Source organism: Mobula birostris, chromosome 2 (assembly GCF_030028105.1).
Source record: "Mobula birostris isolate sMobBir1 chromosome 2, sMobBir1.hap1, whole genome shotgun sequence".
In the NCBI taxonomy this organism is placed as follows: Eukaryota; Metazoa; Chordata; class Chondrichthyes; order Myliobatiformes; family Myliobatidae; genus Mobula; species Mobula birostris.
The window spans coordinates 69368206-69391079 of NC_092371.1; the positions used below are offsets into that span (position 1 = coordinate 69368206).

Consider the following 22874-nt stretch of genomic DNA (forward strand, 5'->3'; position numbering starts at 1 on the left):
AAAATACATTAGGACAGATAGGTCCCTGGGGCCTGACGGAATATTCCCCAGGCTGCTCCACGAGGCGAGAGAAGAGATTGCTGAGCCTCTGGCTAGGATCTTTATGTCCTCGTTGTCCACGGGAATGGTACCGGAGGATTGGAGGGAGGCGAATGTTGTTCCCTTGTTCAATAAAGGTAGTAGGGATAGTCCGGGTAATTATAGACCAGTGAGCCTTATGTCTGTGGTGGGAAAGCTGTTGGAAAAAATTCTTAGAGATAGGATCTGTAGGCATTTAGAGAATCATGGTCTGATCAGGGACAGTCAGCATGGCTTTGTGAAGGGCAGATCGTGTCTAACAAGCCTGATAGAGTTCTTTGAGGAGGTGAGCAGGCATATAGATGAAGGTAGTGCAGTGGATGTGATCTATATGGATTTTAGTAAGTCATTTGACAAGGTTCCACACGGTAGGCTTATTCAGAAAGTTAGAAGGCATTGGATCCAGGGAAGTTTGGCCAGGTGGATTCAGAATTAGCTTGCCTGCAGAAGGCAGAGGGTGGTGGTGGAGGGAGTACATTCAGATTGGAGGATTGTGACTAGTGGTGTCCCACGAGGATCTGTTCTGGGACCTGTACTTCTCTTGATTTTTATTAACGACCTGGATGTGGGGTTAGAAGGGTGGGTTGGCAAGTTTGCAGACGACACAAAGGTTGGTGGTGTTGTAGATAGTGTAGAGGATTGTCAAAGATTGCAGAGAGACTTTGATAGGATGCAGAAGTGGGCTGAGAAGTGGCAGATGGAGTTCAACCCGGAGAATGTGAGGTGGTACACTTTGGAAGGACAAACTCCAAGGCAGAGTACAAAGTAAATGGCAGGATACTTGGTAGTGTGGAGGAGCAGAGGGATCTCGGGGTACATGTCCACAGATCCCTGAAAGTTGCCTCACAGCTGGATAGGGTAGTTAAGAAAGCTTATGGGGTGTTAGCTTTCATAAGTCGAGGGATAGAGTTTAAGAGTCGCGATGTAATGATGCAGCTCTATAAAACTCTGGTTCGGCCACACTTGGAGTACTGTGTCCAGTTCTGGTCACCTCACTATAGGAAGGATGTGGAAGCATTGGAAAGGGTACAGAGGAGATTTACCAGGATGCTGCCTGGTTTAGAAAGTATGCATTATGATCAGAGATTAAGGGAGCTAGGGCTTTACTCTTTGGAGAGAAGGAGGATGAGAGGAGACATGATAGAGATGTACAAGATGATAAGAGGAATAGATAGAGTGCATTCCAGCGCCTCTTCCCCAGGGTACCACTGCTCAATACAAGAGGACATGGCTTTAAGTTAACATAGAAACATAGAAAATAGGTGCAGGAGTAGGCCATTCGGCCCTTCGAGCCTGCACCGCCATTTATTATGATCATGGTTGATCATCCAACTCAGAACCCTGCACCAGCCTTCCCTCCATACCCCCGATCCCCATAGCCACAAGGGCCATATCTAACTCCCTCTTAAATATAGCCAATGAACTGGCCTCAACTGTTTCCTGTGGCAGAGAATTCCACAGATTCACCACTCTCTGTGTGAAGAAGTTTTTCCTAATCTCTGTCCTAAAAGGCTTCCCCCTTATCCTCAATCCTCAATCTGTGACCCCTCGTTCTGGACTTCCTCAACATCGGGAACAATCTTCCTGCATCTAGCCTGTCCAATCCCTTTAGGATTTTATATGTTTCAATCAGATCCCCCCTTAATCTTCTAAATTCCAACAAGTACAAGCCAAGTTCATCCAGTCTTTCTTCATATGGAAGTCCTGCCATCCCAGGAATCAATCTGGTGAACCTTCTTTGTACTCCCTCTATGGCAAGAGGTGGGAAGTTCAAGGGGGATATTAGAGGAAGGTTTTTTACTCAGAGAGTGGTTGGAGCGTGGAATGCACTGCCTGACTCAGTGGTGGACTAGCCTTTATTACCCCACAGTGCGAGATACTACAGCTTTAGTCTCACACCATGAGATTTTTTTCAGCTTTTGTCTCCTACTGTAAGAATACTGCAGTCTTGATTCCTATTGTTTGAGATCCTCAGGGCTCCCAATTTCCCTTCTGACATATGTATTATTTTTCATACATGAAATTTATGAGAACAATGATGCTGTGTTGCATGTTAACAATAACTCTAAAATAAGGATCCAGGGCTGCATGTCTAACTAACCTCAATATGTTTAACTAACCCCCAAGGGATTTGCTGTCAAGTGCAGACAAAATCAGTATTGATGACTGATCATTATTAGATATTTTCTCTTTAAAATGAAATGACTAAGTAAATCAAACTTTACACTGGATTGGTCCATGCGTCTGCTTTTGGTTTCTATGGAAACTGTACCCTTGGTGTCCAGCAAAGGCAGGTGAGGTTGGACACTTTGATGTTCTGATGTGTACTGATCCCATTGCCAATAATGAACTTCATGCATATCACATTGCTTTCATAATTTGCTGTGCTACCACTTGTCCTCAGTAGGTCTTAATGAAACACTGATTAATGAAGCCATTGGTTGCCTCGGTGACAAATCTCTTTGATATTCCTCAAGTCATTTTCTAGTGGTTCCCATTATGTCACTTGTCAATCTTCATTTTTTCTTCCTGCTGGCATTAAAGAGCAAAATGTTCAGATAACAGAGATTAATAAGAATAGTCTGTATATTGGAGTCATAGAATCATAGAGGAGTATAGCACAGTAACAGGCCCCTTAGCCTATCTAGTCTATGCTGAGCCATTTATACTACCTACTCCCATCGACCTGCACCAGGACCATAGCCCTCCACTATCTAAACTTTCCTTAAACGATGAAATCGAGCTCACATAGACAACTTGTGCTGGCTGCTTGTTCCACACTCTCATGACCTTCTGAGTGAAGAAGTTTCCCCTCGTGTTCCCCTTAAACTTTTCACCTTTCACCCTTAACACATGACCTTTGGTTGTAGTCCCACCCAACCTCAGTGGAAAAAACCTGCTTGCATTTAGCCCATCTTTGCCCCCCATAATTTTGTGTACCTCGATCAAATCTCCCCTCAGCATTCTAAGTTCCAAGGAATAAAGCCCACCGAACAGGATAATTTTAAGTACTAATGATGAAAAAGCACTCAGGCACAGCAGTGTAATGGTTAGCTCAAGACTTTCCAGACCCAGTTGTAAGATCGGGGCTCCAATTCTTGTCGCTGTCTGTAAGGAGTTTGCATGTTCTCCCCATGACCGTGTGGGTTTTCTCTGGGTGCTCTGGTTTCCTCCCAGAGTCCAAAGACCTACAGTTAGGGCTAGTGAGTTGTGGGCATGATATGTTGGCACTGGAAGTGTGGCAACATTTGCAAGGTGCCCAGTTTAATCCTCGCTGATTTGATGCAAAACAATATATTTCACTGCATGTTTCAATGAACATGTGATAAATAAATTAACCTTTAATCTGTTTCTCTTTCCACAGATGTTTCCTGTCTTATTTCCAGCACCTACCTTGTTTTGATATTAATGATATATGAGCTACAGAGAAAGATTAGAGGCTCTGGAGAAACCATTTCACCTGGGTATTAGTCGGGATGAGGTGGCGCTGCTCTCACCAGGAGATGGGTAAGTGGAATGTTTTTCACCGAGCTGTTTCACAGTTTAACTCTGCTGCAGATGGTCCCAGGCTCGGCTGTGAAAGGAGGAGGGCGGGGCACGGGGCTCGCAGCCCCATCCTGTAAAAACCCAGAGCTTCAGAAACAACAACAGAAGCTCCAAAGACTCCATCCCTGGGAGAGGAAGGATCTTTGAAGGTGGGCTACACCCGGGCGGCAACTTGAAAGACTGGCCCCGGACAGAGGACACTGGGGAGCTGCTCTCGGTAGCCTATGTCCCATTAGGGGTGGTGGGCTTAATTAACTGATTCACAGTTTGAATTTGATAAACTTCATGATATATTTTGTGTGCATCTAACGATCTTTCCTTGTTACTAAACAAATTAGAACAGGTTGTTGCTGCTTTAGATTCTCAAGAGTGTTGGTAGATGAGTTGAGCGTTTATTAGTGCTGACCTGCTGCTTTGGGAATGGGTATGATCTGTCTAATGAAAGAACTAGAGGAAGGAAAATTAAGGAGAAGAAATTTGTGCACCTGTTACCATTCTTGTTGTTGTATTTACATTGCTGATGTCATTTGCCTCTCACACAGCAAGACAGATAACAAGAACGCAAGCAGAATAATATCACAAATGGTGGAAATCTGACTTAAATCACAAAATCCTAGAACTTCTATAGGTTCTGTAGGTTCTACAGATGTGTGCTGGAGAGTATACTGACTGGTTGCATCACAGCCTGGTATGGGAACACCAATACCCTTGAATGGAAAATCCTGCAAAACGTAGTGGATATGGCCCAGTCCATCGCGGGTAAAGTACTCCCCACCACTGAGCACAGTCATAAGGAGCGCTGTTCTAAGAAAGCATCATCCATCATCAAGGACCCCCACCATCCAGCCCATGCTCTGTCATCAGGAAGGAGGTACAGGAGCCTCAAGTCCCACATCACCAGGTTCAGGAACAGTTATTACCCCTCAACCATCAGGCTCTTGAAGCAGAGGGGATAACTTCACTCACCACAGCACTGAAATGATTCCACAACCTATGGACTCACTTTTAAGGACCCTAAAACTTATGTTCTTGATATTTATTGCTTAGTTACTTATCATTGTTATTGCTTTTTTTTCCTTTTTTTGTATTTGCACAGTTTCTTGTCTTCTGGACTCTGGTTGTCTGAACTTATTGTATGCGTTTCCATTGGGCCTGTACCCGCTGGAGTTTAGAAGAATGGGGGTGGGGGGGGAGGATCACACTGAGGCCTACCAAATATTGAAAGGCCTAGAAACAGTGGACATAGGGACAATGTTTCCTGTAGTAGGGGATTCTAGAACTAGAGGGCACAGCCTCAAAATAGAAGGATGTTCCTTTAGAACAGAGATGAGGAGGAATTTCTTTCACCAGAGGGTGGTGAATCTGTGGACTTCATTGCCAAAAGTGGCTGTCATTGCCAAGTCATTGGGTATATTTAAAGTGGAAGTTGAAAGGTTAGCAAAGGTGTCAAAGGCTGTGGGGAGAAAGCAAAAGAATGGTGTTGAGAGGGATAGTAAGTCAGCCATGTTGTAATGCTAGAGCAGACTTGATGGGCCAAATGGCCTAATTCTGCTCCCATATCTTATGGTCTTATTTGTGTCGAGAGGAATCAACATTTCAGGTCAAAGACCACTCTGGTCTGGTTCTGGCTGTACTGTGATGCCTGCCTTACCCTGACACAATTCAGATCCTGAATATATTCCATTTGCAATCTCATCTGAAGATACAAGGGACAGCAGGTGCTGGAATCTGGAGCAACATACCAATTGCTGGAGGAATTTAGTAGGCCAGGCACAGTTGGTGTTCTTGATTAACCATTTGTCTGGATGGGATTTCATTCCACATACAGTCCAGGTGAGGGGTCTCAGGCTGAATGGCTGACTGCCCATTTCTCTCTATGGGTCGTGGCTGATCATCTGAGTTCCTCCAGCATCTTGCTTTCCCCCAACAACACTGACTGATGGCCGGTGGTGTAGTGGCATCAGCACAGGACTGAGGCAGATAGTCCTGGATTCGAATTTGGCTGGCCCTCTGCACACTTTCCATCCATGCTGGGTTGAGCACCGAGCAAGCAACTCGGCCTTGTAAAAGATACGCACACACACAAATGCCCAATGCGTCACAAGTCGTGTAAATGAACAACACCAACACTGAGGATATGTGGCACCTTCTGGTGCAAGGCAGCCCCACCTAATTGGTATCCAGTCCACCACTGTACATATTCCTTTTTTTCCAGCACCAGTGGGGTTAATTTACAAAATAACTGTTCTAGATCATCAAGGTTTATTTGACAGCTCCTCCCAAATTATTGACCTCTGAACTTAGAGGAAATGAGGACAGCAGTTTCATTGGAACTCCAGCGACTTTACTGACTTAAGTTTATTGCCATTTCTTCATCACTACCCCCTCAGTCCAGTTAGGAATGAACAATACACGTCAATTGTGTTGTAGGCTGACAAGATCAAAAGACACAGAGCAAAATTAGGCTATTTGGCCCATTGAGTCTGCTTCTCTATTCAATCATGGCTGATGTATTTTTCTTCCGAATTCCATTCTCCTGCCTTCTCTCCAGAAACTTTGACACTCTTGCAGGGCAGCATACAAAAAATAGCATGGATTGTATCTATTGCTTTACGCATACCGTACATTTCAAGCTTATTGCTTCACACCTGAAGTTGTCCGGATTTCCCTTACAGATGCTGTATAGTCAGTGTAGGAAACATGGTGACCAATGCTTGCACCGCAGATTCTCTGAACATCAATGAAATAAAAGCTAAAGAGAGGGCATACAATAGAACAAAGATTTGTGGGAAGTTAGAGGATTGGGAAGCTTTTAAAAACCAACAGAAGGCAACTAAAAAAGTCATTGAGAGGGTAAAGATGGAATACGAAAGTAAGCCAGCCAATAATTTTAAAGAGGATATCAAAAGTTTCTTTAGATAAATAAAGTGTAAAAGAGGCAAGAGTGGATATTGAACCCACTGGAAAATGATGCTGGAGAGATAGTAAAGGGGGACAAGGTAATGGTGGATGAACTGAATAAGTATTTTGCATCAGTCTTCACTGTGTAAGACATTAGCAGTATGGTGGAAGTTTCAGATATAAGGGGGCATGAAGTGTGTGAAGCTACTATAACTAGAGAGAACGTTCTTGAGAAACTGAAAAGGTCTGAAGGTAAATATTTCACCTCGACCAGATGGTCTACACCCCAGAGTTCTGACAGAGATGGCTGAAGGGATTGTGGAGGCATTAGTTATGATCTTTCAAGAATCACTAGATTCTGGAATGGTTCCTGAAGACTGGAAAATTGCAAATGTCATCCCACTCTTCAAGAAAGGAGAGAGGCAGAAGAAAGGAAACTATGGGGCAGTTAGTCTGACCTCAGTGGTTGGGAAGATGCTTCAGTTGATTATCAAAGATGAGGTGTCAGGGTACTTGGAGGCACAAGGTAAAATAGGCCATAGTCAGAATGGTTTCATCGAAGGGAAGTCTTTTCTGACAAATCTGTTGGAATTTTTTAAAGAAACAACAAGCAGGATAGAACAAAGGAGAATCAGTTGATGTTGTGTACTTGGATTTTCAGAAGGTCTTGACAAGATGTCATACATGAGGCTGTTTAACAGATTACAAACCCATAGTATAAGAGGAAAGATTCCAGCATGGGTAAAGCAGTGGCTGATTGGCAGGAGGCAAAGAGTGGTATTAGAGGGAGCCTTTTGTGGCTGGGGGACTAGTTCTTTTTGCGTTAAGTGTCAATGATTTGGATGATGGAATGATGGTTTTGTTGCAAAGTTTGCAGACGATATGAAGATAGGTGGAGGGGCAGGTAGTTTTGAGGAAGTAGAGAGGCTACAGAAAGACTTAGACAGATTAGGAGAATGGGCAAAGAAATGGCAAATGGAATACAGTGTCGGGAAGTGTATGGTCATGCACTTTGGTAAAAGAATTCAAAGGTTTGACTATTTTCTAACTGGAGAGGATATACAAAAAAATGAGGATTATACAGGATTCTCTAAAAGCTGATTTGCAGGTTGAGTCTGTGGTGAGGAAGGCAAATTCAATGTTGGCATTCATTTCAAGAGGACTAGAATATAAATGCAAGGATGTAATGTTGAAACTTTATAATGCAGTGGTGAGGCCTCACTTGGGGTATTGTGATCAGGTTTGGGCTTCTTTTCTTGGAAAGGATGTGCTGAGACTGGGGAGGGTTTAAAGGAGATTCACGAAAATGATTCCAGGATTGAGTGGCTTGTCATTAAAAGAGTGGCTGATGTCTCTGGGTCTGTATTCGCAAGAATTCGGAAGAATGAGGGGTGACTTCATTGAAACCTATCGAATGGTGAAAGGCCTTGATAGAGTGGATGTGGAGAGGATGTTTCCTATGGTTGGAGAACCTAAGACCAGAGGACACGTCCTCAGAATAGAGGGACTTCTATTTAAAAGTTTCAAAGGTCTGACAGGAAGTCCAGGATCCAGCTGCACAAGGCAGGGTCAAGGCCGAGGTCTCTGAGTTTCCTGTCAATGGGAAATAGAAAAGGCATACCAAAAGGCTATTGTTATGATAGTCATGGGAGATTTCAACATGCAGGTCAATTGGAAAAATCAGGTTGGTAATGGATCTCAAGAGAGTGAGTTTGCTGAATGCCTACAAGATAGCTTTTTAGAGTAGTTTGTCGCCGAGCCTACCAGTGGATCAGCTATACTGGATTGGGTGTCATGTAATGAACTGGAGGTGATTAGGGAGCTTATGGTAAAAGAACCCTTAGGAGGCAATGATCACAATATGAATGAGTTCAACCTGAAATTTGATAGGGAGAAAGTGAAGTCTGACATAGCAGAACTTCAGTGCAGTAAAGGAAATAACAGTTGTATGACAGAGGAGTTGGCCAAGTTAATTGGAAGGAGCTGCTGGGAGGGATGACAACAGAACAGCCAAGGCAGGATAGATGTATTCCAAAAATGAAGAAGTATTCAGATGGTAAAATAATACACGGTGGCTGACATGGGAAGTCAAAGCTAATGTAAAAGCAAAAGAGAGGTCATACAACAAAGCAAGAATTAGTCGGAAGACAGAGGATTGGGAAGTTTGAAAAACCTACAGAGAGCAACTAAAAGAATCATCAGGAGGGAAAAGATGAAATATGAAAGCAAGCTAGCAAACAATATCAAAGTGGGTAGTAAAAGCTTTTTCAAGTATGTGAAAAATAAAAGAGAGGTGAGAGTGGATATATAACCACTAGAAAATGAGGTCAGAGAAATAATAATTGAATTGAATTGAATGATCTTTATTGTCATTATACATAGGTGCAATGAAACTCTGTTTGGCTTCCTCTCGGGCAATTAAATAAAGCGGTAGATAAAAACAAGACAGTAATAGAAAAACAGTATTAAATAGATAAGTAGCAGAATATAAGCAGCAGCAGCACCAGAATATCACAGTACTGCACAAAGTGCCATTAGTGCAAGTGTTTGAGTCCTTGTGTGTGCTCAGTTTCAGTCATTGTTCTGTGGGAGTGGTGGGATGGAGGCCACAGCTCTGGGATAGAAGCTGTTCCTCAGTCTATTTGTTCTGGCTTTTATTGTCCCGAACCTTTTGCTGGACGGCAGTGGGTCAAACAGGGAGTGGCCGGGGTGTGTGGTGTCTCTGGTTATGCTGATTGCTTTCCTCCTGAGTCTGCTGGAATAGATGATATCCAGTCCTGGGAGCCCCATCCTGACAATTCGCTGGGCCGCCTTCACCACGCGATGCAGGTCTTGTCGCTCAGCGGCTGTGCAGCTGGCATACCACACGGTGGCGCTGTTGGTCAGGATGGTTTCAATTGTGCTTCTGTAGAAGTTAAGCAACAGCTTCTGTGGGAGTTTGGCCTGTTTCAGCTTTCTGAGGAAGAGTCTTTGTTGTGCCTTTTTTACAAGCAGCAAGGTGTTGGTGGTCCATGTCAGCTGTATTGAGAACATAACTCCAAGGAACTTTAGTTTTTCCACACTTTCCACTACCTCTCCATGTATATAGAGGAGGGTGTGTACTCTGTCCTTTGATCTCCTGAAGTCAATGATCATTTCTTTTGTTTTAGAAGTGTTAAGGACCAGGTCGTTGTCCTTACACCACTCCGTCACATGATCCACCTCAAGCCTGGAGGCTGTTTCATCCTTGTCGGAGATCAGGCCAACCACTGTGGTATCGTCCGCAAATTTAATTATGGAGTTGGAGGTGTAAATGGGGATGCAGTCATGTGTGAAGAGTGTGTAGAGCATAGGGCTCAGCACATAGCCCTGCGGGGTGCCTATTTTTAAGATGAGGGTGGCGGAGGTGTGCTTACCAATTCTGACTTGCTGTGGTCGGTCTGTGAGAAAGTCCATGACCCATGAGCACAGGGAGGAACTGAGGCCAAGAGTGTTCAGTGTATGGGGGATGACTGTGTTAAATGCAGATTCGGTTCCTCTCAGTGAGTCGGAGCAATATGGAGGGCTGTTGTGATTGCATCCTCTGTGGAGTGGTTTGCCCGGTAGGCAAACTGGTGTTTGCCCAGATCAGGTGGGATTGTAGCCTTAATGTGTGAGAACACAAGTCTCTCTAAGAACTTCATGGCTATGGGTGTCAGCGCTACAGGGCGATAGTCACTAATAATAGGGAACAGGGAGATGGCAGATGAACTGAATGAGTATTTTGCATCATTCTTCGCTGTGGAAGACACAAGCAGTGTTCCAGATGTGAAGGGTGTGAGGGAAGAGAAGTGAGTGCAGTTACTATTACAAGGGAGAGGGTGCTCAAAAAGCACTTGGACCAGAGGAATTGCACCCTAGGGTTCTGAAAAAGGTAGCAGTAGAGATTGTGGAGGCATTAGTAATGATCTTTCAAAAATCATTGGACTCTGGCATGGTGCCAGAGGACTGGAAAATTGCAAATGTCACTCTACTCTTTAAGAAAGGAGGAGGTCAGCAGAAAGGGAATGATAGACCAGTTAGCCTGACCTCAGAGGTTGAAAAGATGTTGGAGTCAATTGTTAAGGATGAGATTATGGAGTACTTGGTGACACAGGACAAGATAAGACAAAGTCAGCATAGTTTTAAGGGAAAATCTTGTCTGACAAACCTGTTGGAATTCTTTGAGGAGATTACAAGTAGGATAGATAAAGGGGATGCAGTGGATGTTGTGTATTTGGACTTTCAGAAGGCCTTTGACAAGGTGCCACACATGAGGCTGCTTACCAAGTTAAGAGCTTATGGTATTACAGGAAAGTTACTGGCATGGTTAAAGCATTGGCTGTTAGGTAGGAGGCAGCAAGTAGGAATAAAATGATCCTTTTCTGGTTGGCTGCCAGTGACTAGTGGTGTTTTGCAGGGGTCGGTGTTGATACTGCTTCTTATGCTGTATATCAGTGATTTAGATGATGGGATAGATGGCTTTATTGCCAAATTTGCAGATGATACGAAGATTGGTGGAGGGGTAGGTAATGTTGAGGAAACAGATAGGCTGCAGACTGACTTAGACAGTTTAGGAGAATGGGCAAGAAAATGACACAGGAAATACAATGTTGGAAAATGCATGGTCATGTACTTTGGTAGAAGAAATAAATGTGCAGACTGTTTTCTAAACGGGGAGAAAATCCAGAAATCTGAGATGCAAAGGGACTTGGGAGTCCTTGTGCAGAATACCCTAAAGATTAATTTGCAGGTAGGGTCGGTGGTGAGGAAGGCAAATGCAATGTTAGCAGTTATTTCCAGAGGTCTGGAATATAAGAGCAAGGATGTGAAGCTGAGGCTTTATAAGGCACTGGTGAGGCCTCGCCTTGAGTATTGTGAACAGTTTTGGGCTCCTCATCTAAGAATCCAGATGTTTTGAAGTCAAGATTGTGGCATAATAATACAATCATGCAACAAGGTTAAGTGTTACACGAACAGAGAAAAAAGAGCAGACAACGCAGAAGCTGTAGTTGACTTATTAAAAAAGTAGCTTCGACTAAAAAGATAACAACATTCCAGTGATAGCAATAAACCTATAAGGTAGTCCCTCCAAAAGGACCACAGCCTTGTCATAGGGTTTGGAGGCTTACATGCCTCAATGATCCAGAGAGCTATGATGGCTGGGGTCAGGGCATTGTGCTTTGGCTCTTGGTAGGGTCACCCATGCCAAACAGGTCAAAGGGTAGAGGTCAGGCTAAGACTGGTCCACCAGTCCTCCAGGTTTGGGGGTTCTGCTCAGGGCTAACAACCCTAAATGGTAAAAAAAAAACATTGTTACAGAAACAGCAATGAAGAGTCCTTCTTTATTTGTGTGTGACAGTGTGGACAGACAGAGAAGGAGGACGTTCATTGCTGTCCTAAATGCCAAAGGTGTAATGGGCAGGAATTATAAGGTAGCCAGATTCAAATAGCGTGGTATCTGCTGCTGGAAAACTAAGAAGCTTCTAGAAAAATACAAAAGCAGCTATACTACATCTACTGAAAAAAAATTACTGAACCATGATATGTATATTGGTGATATGAAAATATAAGCAAGGATAGGAATGTTAAACTACATGGGAAATACAAGAAAAATAACAATTCTACCCCCTAATCCAACACAATCTTATTGAAAATTGTATGGCAGTGCACAGTACTACATTCTGATTACTGCCACATGATTAACAAGCACTTTACCTGTCAACCACTGTCTCACACTCATGAGATTATGAATAATCACTGAACGTCAGTGATTTGAGTCAAACTCTTTGTAGGAGCCATGTATCTATTGTATTTCATGCCGTGTGTTTACTTTGGGTAATTTGCCATGTGGGTTGAGGTGTGGTAGAGGTGAAGAGTATAGTTACCTATTCATGCTAAATCCTTTTGTTCAGTTTTCTAGTCCGGTTAGAGTTAGAGGCAGCCGGAATGATATTTTTTGTTGACCACTTCACTTTTAAGATTCAAAAGATTCAAAAAACTTTATTGTCATTCTAACTGTACAACAGCTCTGCAGGGCAGAATGAGACAGCGTTTCCCAGGAGCAGTGCAATCATAACATAACAAACGCAACACTAAATAATAAACATAACAATAAATAGTAAAACACGATAGCCACATGTCAGTTAAAATCAAGTTATAAGTGTCCAGTGCGAGTTAAAAGTGTCCAAAAGTGGAGTCAGGTAGAGCAGCTATTTAGCAGTCTGACTGCCTGTGGGAGGAAGCTGTTTAGTAGCCTTGTGGTTTTAGTTTTGATGCTCCTGTAATGTTTGCCTGATGGCAGAAGAACAAACAGTTCATGGAGAGGGTGTGAGGGGTCGTTAATGATGTACCGTGTCTTCTGGAGGCATCGACTCTGAAAGAGGTCTTGGACAGAAGGTAGGGAGACCCCAGTAACCTTCTCTGCTCCCCTAACCACCCTCTGCAAGGCTTTTTTGTCGACAGCACTGCAGCTGGAGTACCAGGTTGTGATGCAAAAGGTCAGCACACTCTCAACCACGCCTCTGTAGAATGTAGTTAAGATGTTAGTTGGGAGTGATGCTTGTTTAAGCTTCCTCAGAAAGTGCAATCTCTGCTGGGCCCGTTTCACAATCCCAGTGGTGCTCCTGGACCAGGTGAGATTGTTCGAGATCTGCACCCCAAGGAACTTGATGTTTTCCACTCTCTCCACTGTGGAGCCGCTGATGCTGAGGGGTGTGTGCTCAGGCTGAGACGTCTGAAATCGACAATCATCTCCTTGGTTTTGGTGACATTAAGCATCAAGTTGTTATCCCTGCACCAGCTCTCTAGGTGTTTGACCTCCTCCCTGTACATTGTTTCATCATTTTTGCTGATGAGCCCCACCACTGTGGTATCATCAGCAAATTTAATGATTAGGTTCTCCTTGAATCTGGCTGCACAGTCATGTGTTAGCAGTATAAACAGCAATGGGCTAAGCACACAGCCTTGTGGAGATCCACTGCTCAGTGTGATGGAATCAGAGATGTTCCTGCCAACACGGGCTGACTGTGGTCTCTCTGTCAAGAAATCCAGAATCCAGCGACACATGGCAGTGTTAAGACCATGCAGCGACAGTTTCTCCACTAGTCTCTGCGGGATGATGGTATTGAATGCTGAACTGAAGTCAATGTACAGGATTCTGGCATAAGTGTCTTTGTTGTCCAAGTGAGAGAGAACTGTGTGCAGTGTGGTGGATATTGTGTCCTCCGTAGAGCGATTTGTCATTTATCGTTTATCATTTATCATTTAAGAACACTTGACTTAGACTGCTTATTTTGTTCTATTGCTCATCTTAGTTTCATTAGTTTTATCGTTACAAGATAGTTCACCTTTGCTGGTTTATTGATAAAGGATCAAATGTACTTTCTCTGACATTAGAACTTGGTTACTTGATAGAAAGTGCGTCATACAGTGTCATTCCCCACCTATGCTTAGCCTCTAAGCGGTTTTGCTTTCTTTTGAAGTCACCGATATGTACGTCTGTTATACAGTAACTCTGGCACTAGACTAGCAGTGGTACATTAAGGTCCTTTGCATGTTCTTGTGGACCGTTGTAATGCAGTTCAAGGTATAGCTACATTATTTTTCAGTGACTAACTGTTCATTATTTTAGATACGAGTTTGAACATACTGTAAATATTTGTTTAACATTTCAGACCAATTTCGGCTTATCCTGTTGCTGTCATCAATGGTGGCCTTCCTTGGTGGACTGATTTTTGGGTACGAATTGGGAATCATCTCTGGCGCACTACTGCAGCTCCAGGAGCTGTTCAGCCTTACTTGCTTGCAGCAGGAAGTCCTGGTCAGTGCCCTTCTGTTTGGAGCTTTCTTTGCCTCATTGGTTGGAGGGGTAGTTATTGATCACTATGGACGGAAAAACTCGATCATTCTGAGCGTGGGGTTGGTGTGTGTCGGAAGCATCATCCTGTTACTGTCCTCCTCGTTCTCACTGCTCGTGAGTGGCCGGGTAGCCATTGGATTTGCCTTATCCATTTCCTCCACTGCCTGCTGCATATTTGTTTCAGAGATGGTCTGGCCACATCAACGAGGGATGTTGGTGTCACTCTATGAGGTGGGGATAACTGTTGGCATCTTGAGTGCCTACGTACTGAATTATCTTTGGTCGGACGTACAAAACGGATGGAAGTACATGTTTGGATTGGCCATTGGCCCGGCAGTTCTGCAGGGAATCTGCATTCTCTTCCTTCCCTCGAGCTTGCAGAAGGAAAAAAGCCAAGCTGATGATTCCCAGAAAATTCTGTTGCAGTTCCAGAACGGGGAGCCCAACAGTGCGGAGTCAGAGGATGTTAGCTCAATGCAAGCGCCCCAGCGGCAGTACAAATTCCTCGACTTGTTTCGGGCCAGGGACAACATGAGGGCACGACTGCTGGTGGCACTGGGTCTGGTGCTCGCTCAGCAGCTGACAGGACAGCCCAATGTGCTGTACTATGCTTCAACAATTTTTAAATCAGTGGGATTTCACCAAAATAATTCAGCCATCCTGGCCTCAGTAGGACTGGGAATTGTCAAGGTTATTACAACATTGGTAGCCATGGTGTGTGCGGACAAAGTTGGAAGGCGAACGCTGCTCATTGGCGGTTGCTTGGTAATGTCTATTTCAGTCACCGTGATTGCATTCACCAGCCAGACTATTACAATGGAACTGCATAACACCTGCAGAACCAAACCTCAGCCCAACGAGTCACTCTACCTCGTGAACTCCAGTGCAGCTCTCTCCGGTCCAATTATTTGGAAATCAAATCCAACATTCACCAATGAGAGGTTACTGAACATGGGTCGTAATTCATCCTTATCTGTCCAGGACAGACAACGTTTAACTCTGGATGTGAAGAAGCATAGCACTCTGGTCAGCGAGCATGCAATGGACTTAATAAGCACCCCAAGCACTTTGGATATAGGTCTCCGTTCCAGGCAAACTCAGAATCATGACATGAAAATTCCCAGAAAATCTTTTGAAACCTCCAGACATTTGGTTTTAAACTGGATTACACTGCTTAGCATGATGGGCTTTGTCAGTGCTTATTCAATTGGATTTGGTCCAAGTAAGTATGGTTCTTCCTGATATTTTATAGTGTTCAGCCAATGTTGATAAGTTGCTGTGTTTAGTTTACAAAGCAGGGAGGGAATACCTATGACACACATTAGAGATAAGAAGGTTAGAACCAGGAGCTGGAACAGACCATGTGGCATGCATTCTTTGACGTACTTCAAACACGCTCTTACTCAATCCCCGTATCTCTTCATTCTCTCAGTTTCCAAAGACCTGGTGTTTCACCTCTGAGTATATACAATGGCTAAGTAACAACTACCTTCTGAAAAAGATAGCTTCAAAGATTTGCAACTCTCAACACTAAGAAATTTCTCCACATCTCAGTCTTGTGTGGCTGGCCCTTTAGCTTGAGGCCAAAGTTCAAAGTAAATTTACTATCAAAATACATATACTGTGCATCACCATACACTACCCTGAGGAACTTTTTTTGTGGGCATTCATATTAGATACAAAGAGACACAATAGAATCAATGACAAACTACACACAAACAAAGATGGACAAACAACCCATATGCAAAAGGCAACAAATTGTGCAAATACAAAAAAAACAAATAATAATAAAAAATAAAATCAAGAACATGACTTGTAGAGTCTTTGAAAGTGAGTACAAAAGTTGTGGAATCAGTTTAGTGTTGGGGTGAGTGAAGTTATCTACTCTGCTTCAAGAGCCTGATGGTTGAGGGGTAATAACTTTTCCTGAACCTGGTGGTGTGGGTCCTGAGGCTCCTGTACCTTCATTCTGACGGCAACAGTGGGAAGAGAACATGGCCTGGATAACAGGAGTCCTTAATGATAGATGTTGCTTTCCTATGACTGCACTCCTTGTAGATGTCCTCATTGGTGGGGAGGGCTTTAGTTTTATACCTTCCAGCCAAAGGTATGAGTCTTTCACTTCGCTCCTGCAAATTTCCTTTAGAATTGTATGTTTCAATACAAATCATCTCTCAATATTTAATTTCTAAATAGCACTGGTCAACGTTAGTCAGTCCTTTCACACAGGTCATCCCAGAGACTGGTAGTGAAACTATGGTGGATGCTATTTGGCAAGCTTTACCTTGATTGGTAACAGAGGGCAAAACGGCTGACTGATGTGCAGATGTGGATAACAGGGTCCCTAAAGTGGAAAATGTACAACAGGACTGTTAGTTGATGATAAACTCAAGCTCATGATGATGACCATGGGCTGGTTATTCATAGGATTAAATTGAGAATGAGGATCCTAGGAACTTTATTTATGCATTCTCAGGTGTAAGCAGCATTTATTGTCATTTAACATTTTTTTTGGAATGACTTGTGTAATTTCAGTGTATTTAGGAGTGAAGCTCATGCTGTAGAACTGGAGTCACATAGAGGCTGGCAGCCATTCATGTGGATAGCACAACACTTTACAGTACCAGCAACCCAGGTTCAATTCCTGCCACTGTCTGTAAGGAGTTTGTACGTTCTCCCCGTGACCGAGTGGGTTTCCTCTGGGTGCTGTGGTTTCCTCCCACAGTCCAAAGGTGTACCGGCTAGTAGGTTAATTAATCATTGTAAGTTGTCCCCTGATTAGGTTAGGGTTATATCCAGGGTTTCTGGGCAGCACGGCTGAAAGGGCTGGAAGGGCCTATTTCGCATTGAATCTCAATAAATAAATAATCATAGAAAGTTTACAAGATAGAAGGAGGAATTGGACTCATTGAGTCTGTGTTGGGTAAATTGAAACTACCCATACCAATATCACTTTCTAACACTATATCAGTAGCCTAATAACTCACACCATTTCAAACAGACTGTTTAAGTGTGATGACATTTTCTGCCTCTATCACCCATTCAGGAACAGAATTCAGAATCAGAATCAGTATGACATACTGTATGTTGTGGAATTTGTTGTTTTGCAGCAACAGTACAATACAGTATATAAAATAAAACTATAAATTACAATAAAAAATATAAAAAGTGAATTAACTATATAGTGCAAAAAGACAGCAAAAATAGTGAGTTAGTATTCATGGGTTCAATGTCCATTCAGAAATCTGATAACAGAGGGGAAGAAGCTGTTCCTGAAACACTGAGTGTGTGTCTTCAGGCTCCTGTACATCCTCTCTGATGGTAGCAATGAGAAGAAGGCATGCACTGGGTGCTGGGAGTTCTTAATGGTTGATGCCCCTTTTTGTGGCGTCGTCTTTGAAGGTGCCCTCGATGCTGAGGAGGCCAATGCTCATGATGGACCCATACCAGCCTTTGGATGAAAAAGTATTTCCTCAGCATGCCTCTAACCCTTCAGCTAATTACTTTAAGTATATCTCTCCTGCTTTTTAACTCCTATCACCTCTTTCTTGGCATGCTGTACACCTCAGTGGAGACTCCCCTCAGTTTCATTTAGCATAGCCAGTGCACCTTATCCAATGTTTCCTTATGGTTAAACTGGCAAAATCTTTGTAAATCTCCTCCGCAACTCACTAAGATATTAAAAACTCACTTTGAGTATTGTGTCCCTCTGGTGGGTGCATAGTCATGATTACCAATTTTATCTTCTCAGTTCATGAGCCCAGATCCCTATATAGGAGGAAGTTTCTCTAAGGAAACCTTGAATTTTGGAAAAGTAGGCCAGCAATTCTCCATCTGTGGTCCATGGATCCAGTTAGGGAACATGCCTAGGTCTGAAATCTGAAGTGTTTTTTGAATAACAAATTCTATGTGTGCTGGTGGTGTAAGTTGAAACAAAAAGTGGCAAGTGCATTTTATAAAAGTCAATGCTGTTCTGTTCATTGTCAGGTAATGGTGCAGATGGCAAAGGGGAAGCTGAAATAAGGGATTGGAACATACTGTAGATGGACTATTTGAGTTCCATTTGGTGAACAGTACAATCTCTGGCAAATTGCAACTCCAAAGCCATAACAAAAGTACAAAGTGAAGTATTTCAACAATATAAATGCTTAGCTTTGTCCATTCCAATGACATTTCAATCCACAAAATAACTGAATAAGTGGTCCAGGATTGGCTCTGCTGATCCATTGTCGTCTAGTAGCAACAATGCCAAAGTCTTAACACAAAATGGTCTAATTTTTCAGTGACTTGGTTGGTTCTGAGTGAGATATTCCCCACTGGAATAAGAGGCCGAGCATTTGCATTCTCCAGTAGCTTCAACTGGGCAGCTAACCTAATTATCACGGTGACATTCCTGGATGTTATTGGTGAGTGGTTTTTAAGATTGGGTCTTACTCTTTCAAAATGCCTCAAAATTATTTACACAAAATGGATTGATGAATCTCAGCAACTGTTTAGCAAACCAGTAAGAATTAGTACTTGGTTCAGAACCATACTTCAAGGTGGTAACGCTGGATGGACGTGTCCTATTCAGTTGACGCTAGTTCTTAACCCTGGTGAAGATATAAACCAAGGGCTCCACGAAGGCCGTGGTGGGTGGGGAGAGTGAGGGCATGGATCACCTCCCAGTAATTATTAGGCATATTAACCTGTATGTATTAAGAGGGCAGCGTGGTAGCTAGTATAACACTATTACAGCACCAGCGACCCAGGTTCAATTCCCGCCACTGTCTGTCCTCTCTGTGACCGTGTGGGGTTCCTCCAGGTGCTCCAGTTTCTTCTCACATTTCAAAGACACATGGATAAGTAGGATAATTGGTCACATGGGTACAAATTGGTCAGCTTGGACTCATTGGGCCAGAAGGCCTGTTACCGTGCTATATCTCTAAATTAAAATAAAAATTTAATTAAAGGATGTGTATCTTCAAAAGTGGCACATGCTTCTTACCTCTGCCTTCTTGGAGGTTTTTTAAGAGTCACTTTGCAGTGCTATTGATCTTCACTCACTTTCCTGAAAATCCTATAGTCTCTGGCCAGTGCCTGCCACTGTCTCCCCTATGCATTTGGAGACATTGTATGATGTTACTGGCACCAACAAAGTGCAAGAGGTTGGCATAACTTGCAACCCAGGCAGTCCATTGATTCTTTAAACAATACAAAGTAAAAGTTTGGCTGTTGTGTGTGATTGCTCCCTATGTGATGACCCAGCAAATCCAGTACCCTTGTGCATTGTCTTACCCTGTGTAATATCACTCATTCATTGCTTTGATCAAAATGACACGTTAAATCACTGTCTCTTATATTCTGCCTCAGCAATACCAGCACAACTTGCATTAACACAAGAGATTCTGTAGATGCTGGAAATCCAGAGCAACACACACTGGAGGAATTGGAGGACAAATGATATCTGGCAGTATCTAACATCATCATCGTTATGTGCTGTGTTGTATAACGTAGGCGATCATGGTCCCATGGTTCTCATTGTTCTTCAGAAGAGGTTTGCCATTGTCTTCTGGGCAGTGTCTTTACAAGACAGATGACCCCAGCCATGATCAATACTGTTCAGAGATGGTCTGCCTGGCTTGTGATATGCACCAACTGCTCATACGACCTGCTCCCATGTGACCCTGATCGGGCTAAGCAGGTGCTGTACCTTGCCCACGGGTTACTTGCAGGCCAGCAGAGGGAAGGAGCGCCTTACCATTATGGGACTCATATATAGGCCTCCAAATAGGCCAAGATGTGGGGTTGAGATTGCAAAGAGAGCTGGAAAAAGCATGTAATAAGGGTAATGTCACAATTATAATGGGGGACTTCAAAATGCAAGGGGTTTGGGGAAACCAAGTTGGTGTTGGATCGCAAGAGAGGGAATTTGTTAAATGCCTATGAGATGGCTTTTTAGAGCAGCTTTTGCTCAAGCCTACTTGGGGAAAGGCTATCTTAGATTGTGTGTTGTGTAATAACCAAGATCTTATTAGGGAGCTTAATATGAAGGAATCCTTAGGAGGCAGTGATCATAATGTGATTGAATTCATACTGCAATTTGAGAGGGAGAAGTCAGATAAAGGAAATTACAGAGGCTGGAAAGAGGAGCTTGCCCAGGTGGATAGGAGGAGGATACTGGTAGGGATGATGGCAGAGCAGAGGTGGCTGAAGTTTCTGAGAATAGCTCACAAGGTACAGGATAGATACGTTCCACAGAAGAAGTTGTTCTCAAATGGCAGGGCGAGGCAACTGTGGCTGACAAGGGAAGTTAAGGACTGCATAAAAGCCAAGGAAAGGCCATATCATATAGCAAAGGTGAGTGGGAAGCTGGAATATTGGGAAGCCTTTAATATCCAACAAAAGGCAACTAAAAAGCTATAAGAAGGGAAAAGATGAACTATGAGGGCAAACTAGCTGATAATAAATGTTTTTTCAGTTATATAAAGAATAAAAGGGAGATGAGAGTTGATATTGGACCTCTGGAAAATGATGTTGGTGAGGTAGTAATGGGGGTCAAAGAAGTCGCAGATGAACTTAAGTACTTTACTTCGTTCTTTACTGTGGAAGACACTAGCTCTTTGCCAGAGGTCCATGAATGTCAGGCAGCAGGAGTGAATGCCATTGCTGTTACAAAGGAAAAGTGCTAGGCAGACTGAAAGGTCTTAAGGTGGATAAGTCACTTGAACAAGATGGAGTACATCCCAGAGTCCTGAGAGAGGTTGCTGAAGAGATAATGGATGCATTGGTCATGATCTTTCAAGAATCACTTGATTCTGGCATGGCCCAGGAGGGCTGGAAACTTGCAAATGTCACTTTAAGATGGGAGGAAGACAAAAGAGAGGAAATTATAGGCCAGTTAACCTAATCTCAGTGGTTGGGAAAGTGTTGGAGTCTGTTATTAAGGATGAGGTTCCGGGGTATTTGGAGACTAATGATAAAATAAATCAAAGTCAGCATGGTTTCTGTAAAGGGAAATCTTGCCTGACATATCTGTAGGAATTCTTTGAAGGGTATCAAGCAGGGTGGACAAAGGAGAGGCAGTGGATGTCATTTACTCAGATTTTCAGAAGGGATTTGATCAGGTCCCTGACATGAGGCTGTAGGACAAGATAAAATCTTACGAAGTTACAGGAAATATATTGGCATGGATAGAGGAATGGCTGACAGCCAGGAAGCAGCAAGTGGGAATAAAAGGGGTCTTTTCTGGTTAGCTGCCAGTAACTAGTGCTGTTCCTCAGTATTGGGACAGCTACTATTCACATTATTTTTCAATGATCTAGTTAATGGAATTGATGGCTTTGCAGCAAAGTTTGTGGATGATACACAGATAGGTGGAGGGGTAGGTAGTATACAGCAACGTGTTTGCAGCAGGAGTTAAACGAATTGGAAGTCTAGGCAAAACAGTAGCAGATGGAATTCAGTGTTGGCAAATGTATGATAATGCATGATGGTAAAAGGAACAATAGTGCAGACTATTATCTAAATGAGGAGAAAATTCAAACATCAGAGGTGCAGAGGGACCTAGGAGTCCTCATGCATGACTCTCAGAAGGTTAATTCACAGACTGAGTCTGTGGTAAAGAAGGCAAATACAAAGTTGACATTTATTTTAAGGGGAATAGAATATAAAAACAAAGAGATAAGATACTGGTCAGGCTGCACTTAGAGTATTGTCAACAGTTTTGTGCCCCTTTGTACTAGAGTAGGTTCGGTTGCCGGCTGCTCCACCATGGTTTTCGGTTGGGCGCCGGACGCTCGGAGAGACTCGGTGGGGAACAGGCGCCCGGCGCTTGGCCAGGGGCCGGGGGCGAATGGTCGGCGACTTGGCCAGCCCCCCCACCGGACTTAGTCTGGTGAGGAGGGTGTGAGGACACCCAGCAGGACTGAAAACAACAAGACCTGACAAAGGGCGGATGAGCTCCTTGTGAGCCAATGGTCATCTTCCGTGGGAGAGATTAAAGCCTCACCACGTATCTACGAATCATATGCTATGCACCTAGTTAGAAGAGACATGATGAACTTGGGTGCTGCACCGTGTGCTTGGACTTCTCCAAGGCCTCCGCCTAAGGAAGGGCTGAGCTGGAAGAAGCGGCCACGGCTGGAGGCCGACACGGCCTCCGGCTCGAGTTCGGCGGGGGCAGCGGGCGGTGCCAAAGTGGCCAGCGAGAACAAACTGGAGGAGAGGCTGTACTCGGTGCTGTCGCAAGATTGAAGAAGATGGAGTTGCATAGCCGCCAGCCCTGGATTCGGGACAGCACCCACTGACTGACTGACTGAGGTTCAAGAGCATGATTCTGGGAATGAAGGGATTAACATATGAGGAGCATTTGGCAGCTTCCTGTATTCACTGGAATTTAAAAGAATGCGTGGGGTTCTCATTGAAACCTACCGAATGTTCAAAGGACTAGATAAGGTGGATTTGGAGAGGATGTTTCCTATGGTGGAGATATCCAGAACTAGAGGGCACA

The 22874-nt window shown here is 43.6% G+C and overlaps 1 protein-coding gene across 7 annotated transcripts in view; it reads left to right on the forward strand.

The window, feature by feature from the left end:
- The window catches only part of slc2a10 (solute carrier family 2 member 10), a 61953-nt gene that overhangs the window by 13219 nt on the left and 25860 nt on the right, over positions 1-22874 (forward strand). For all 7 annotated transcript variants that reach the window (XM_072242584.1, XM_072242577.1, XM_072242549.1 and 4 more), the window contains 3 exons: positions 3443-3585; positions 14199-15605; positions 18667-18789. In XM_072242584.1, the coding sequence (XP_072098685.1) occupies positions 3555-3585; positions 14199-15605; positions 18667-18789 (1561 nt within the window). In that variant the 5' untranslated portion in view covers positions 3443-3554. The remainder of the gene's footprint in view (positions 1-3442; positions 3586-14198; positions 15606-18666; positions 18790-22874) is intronic.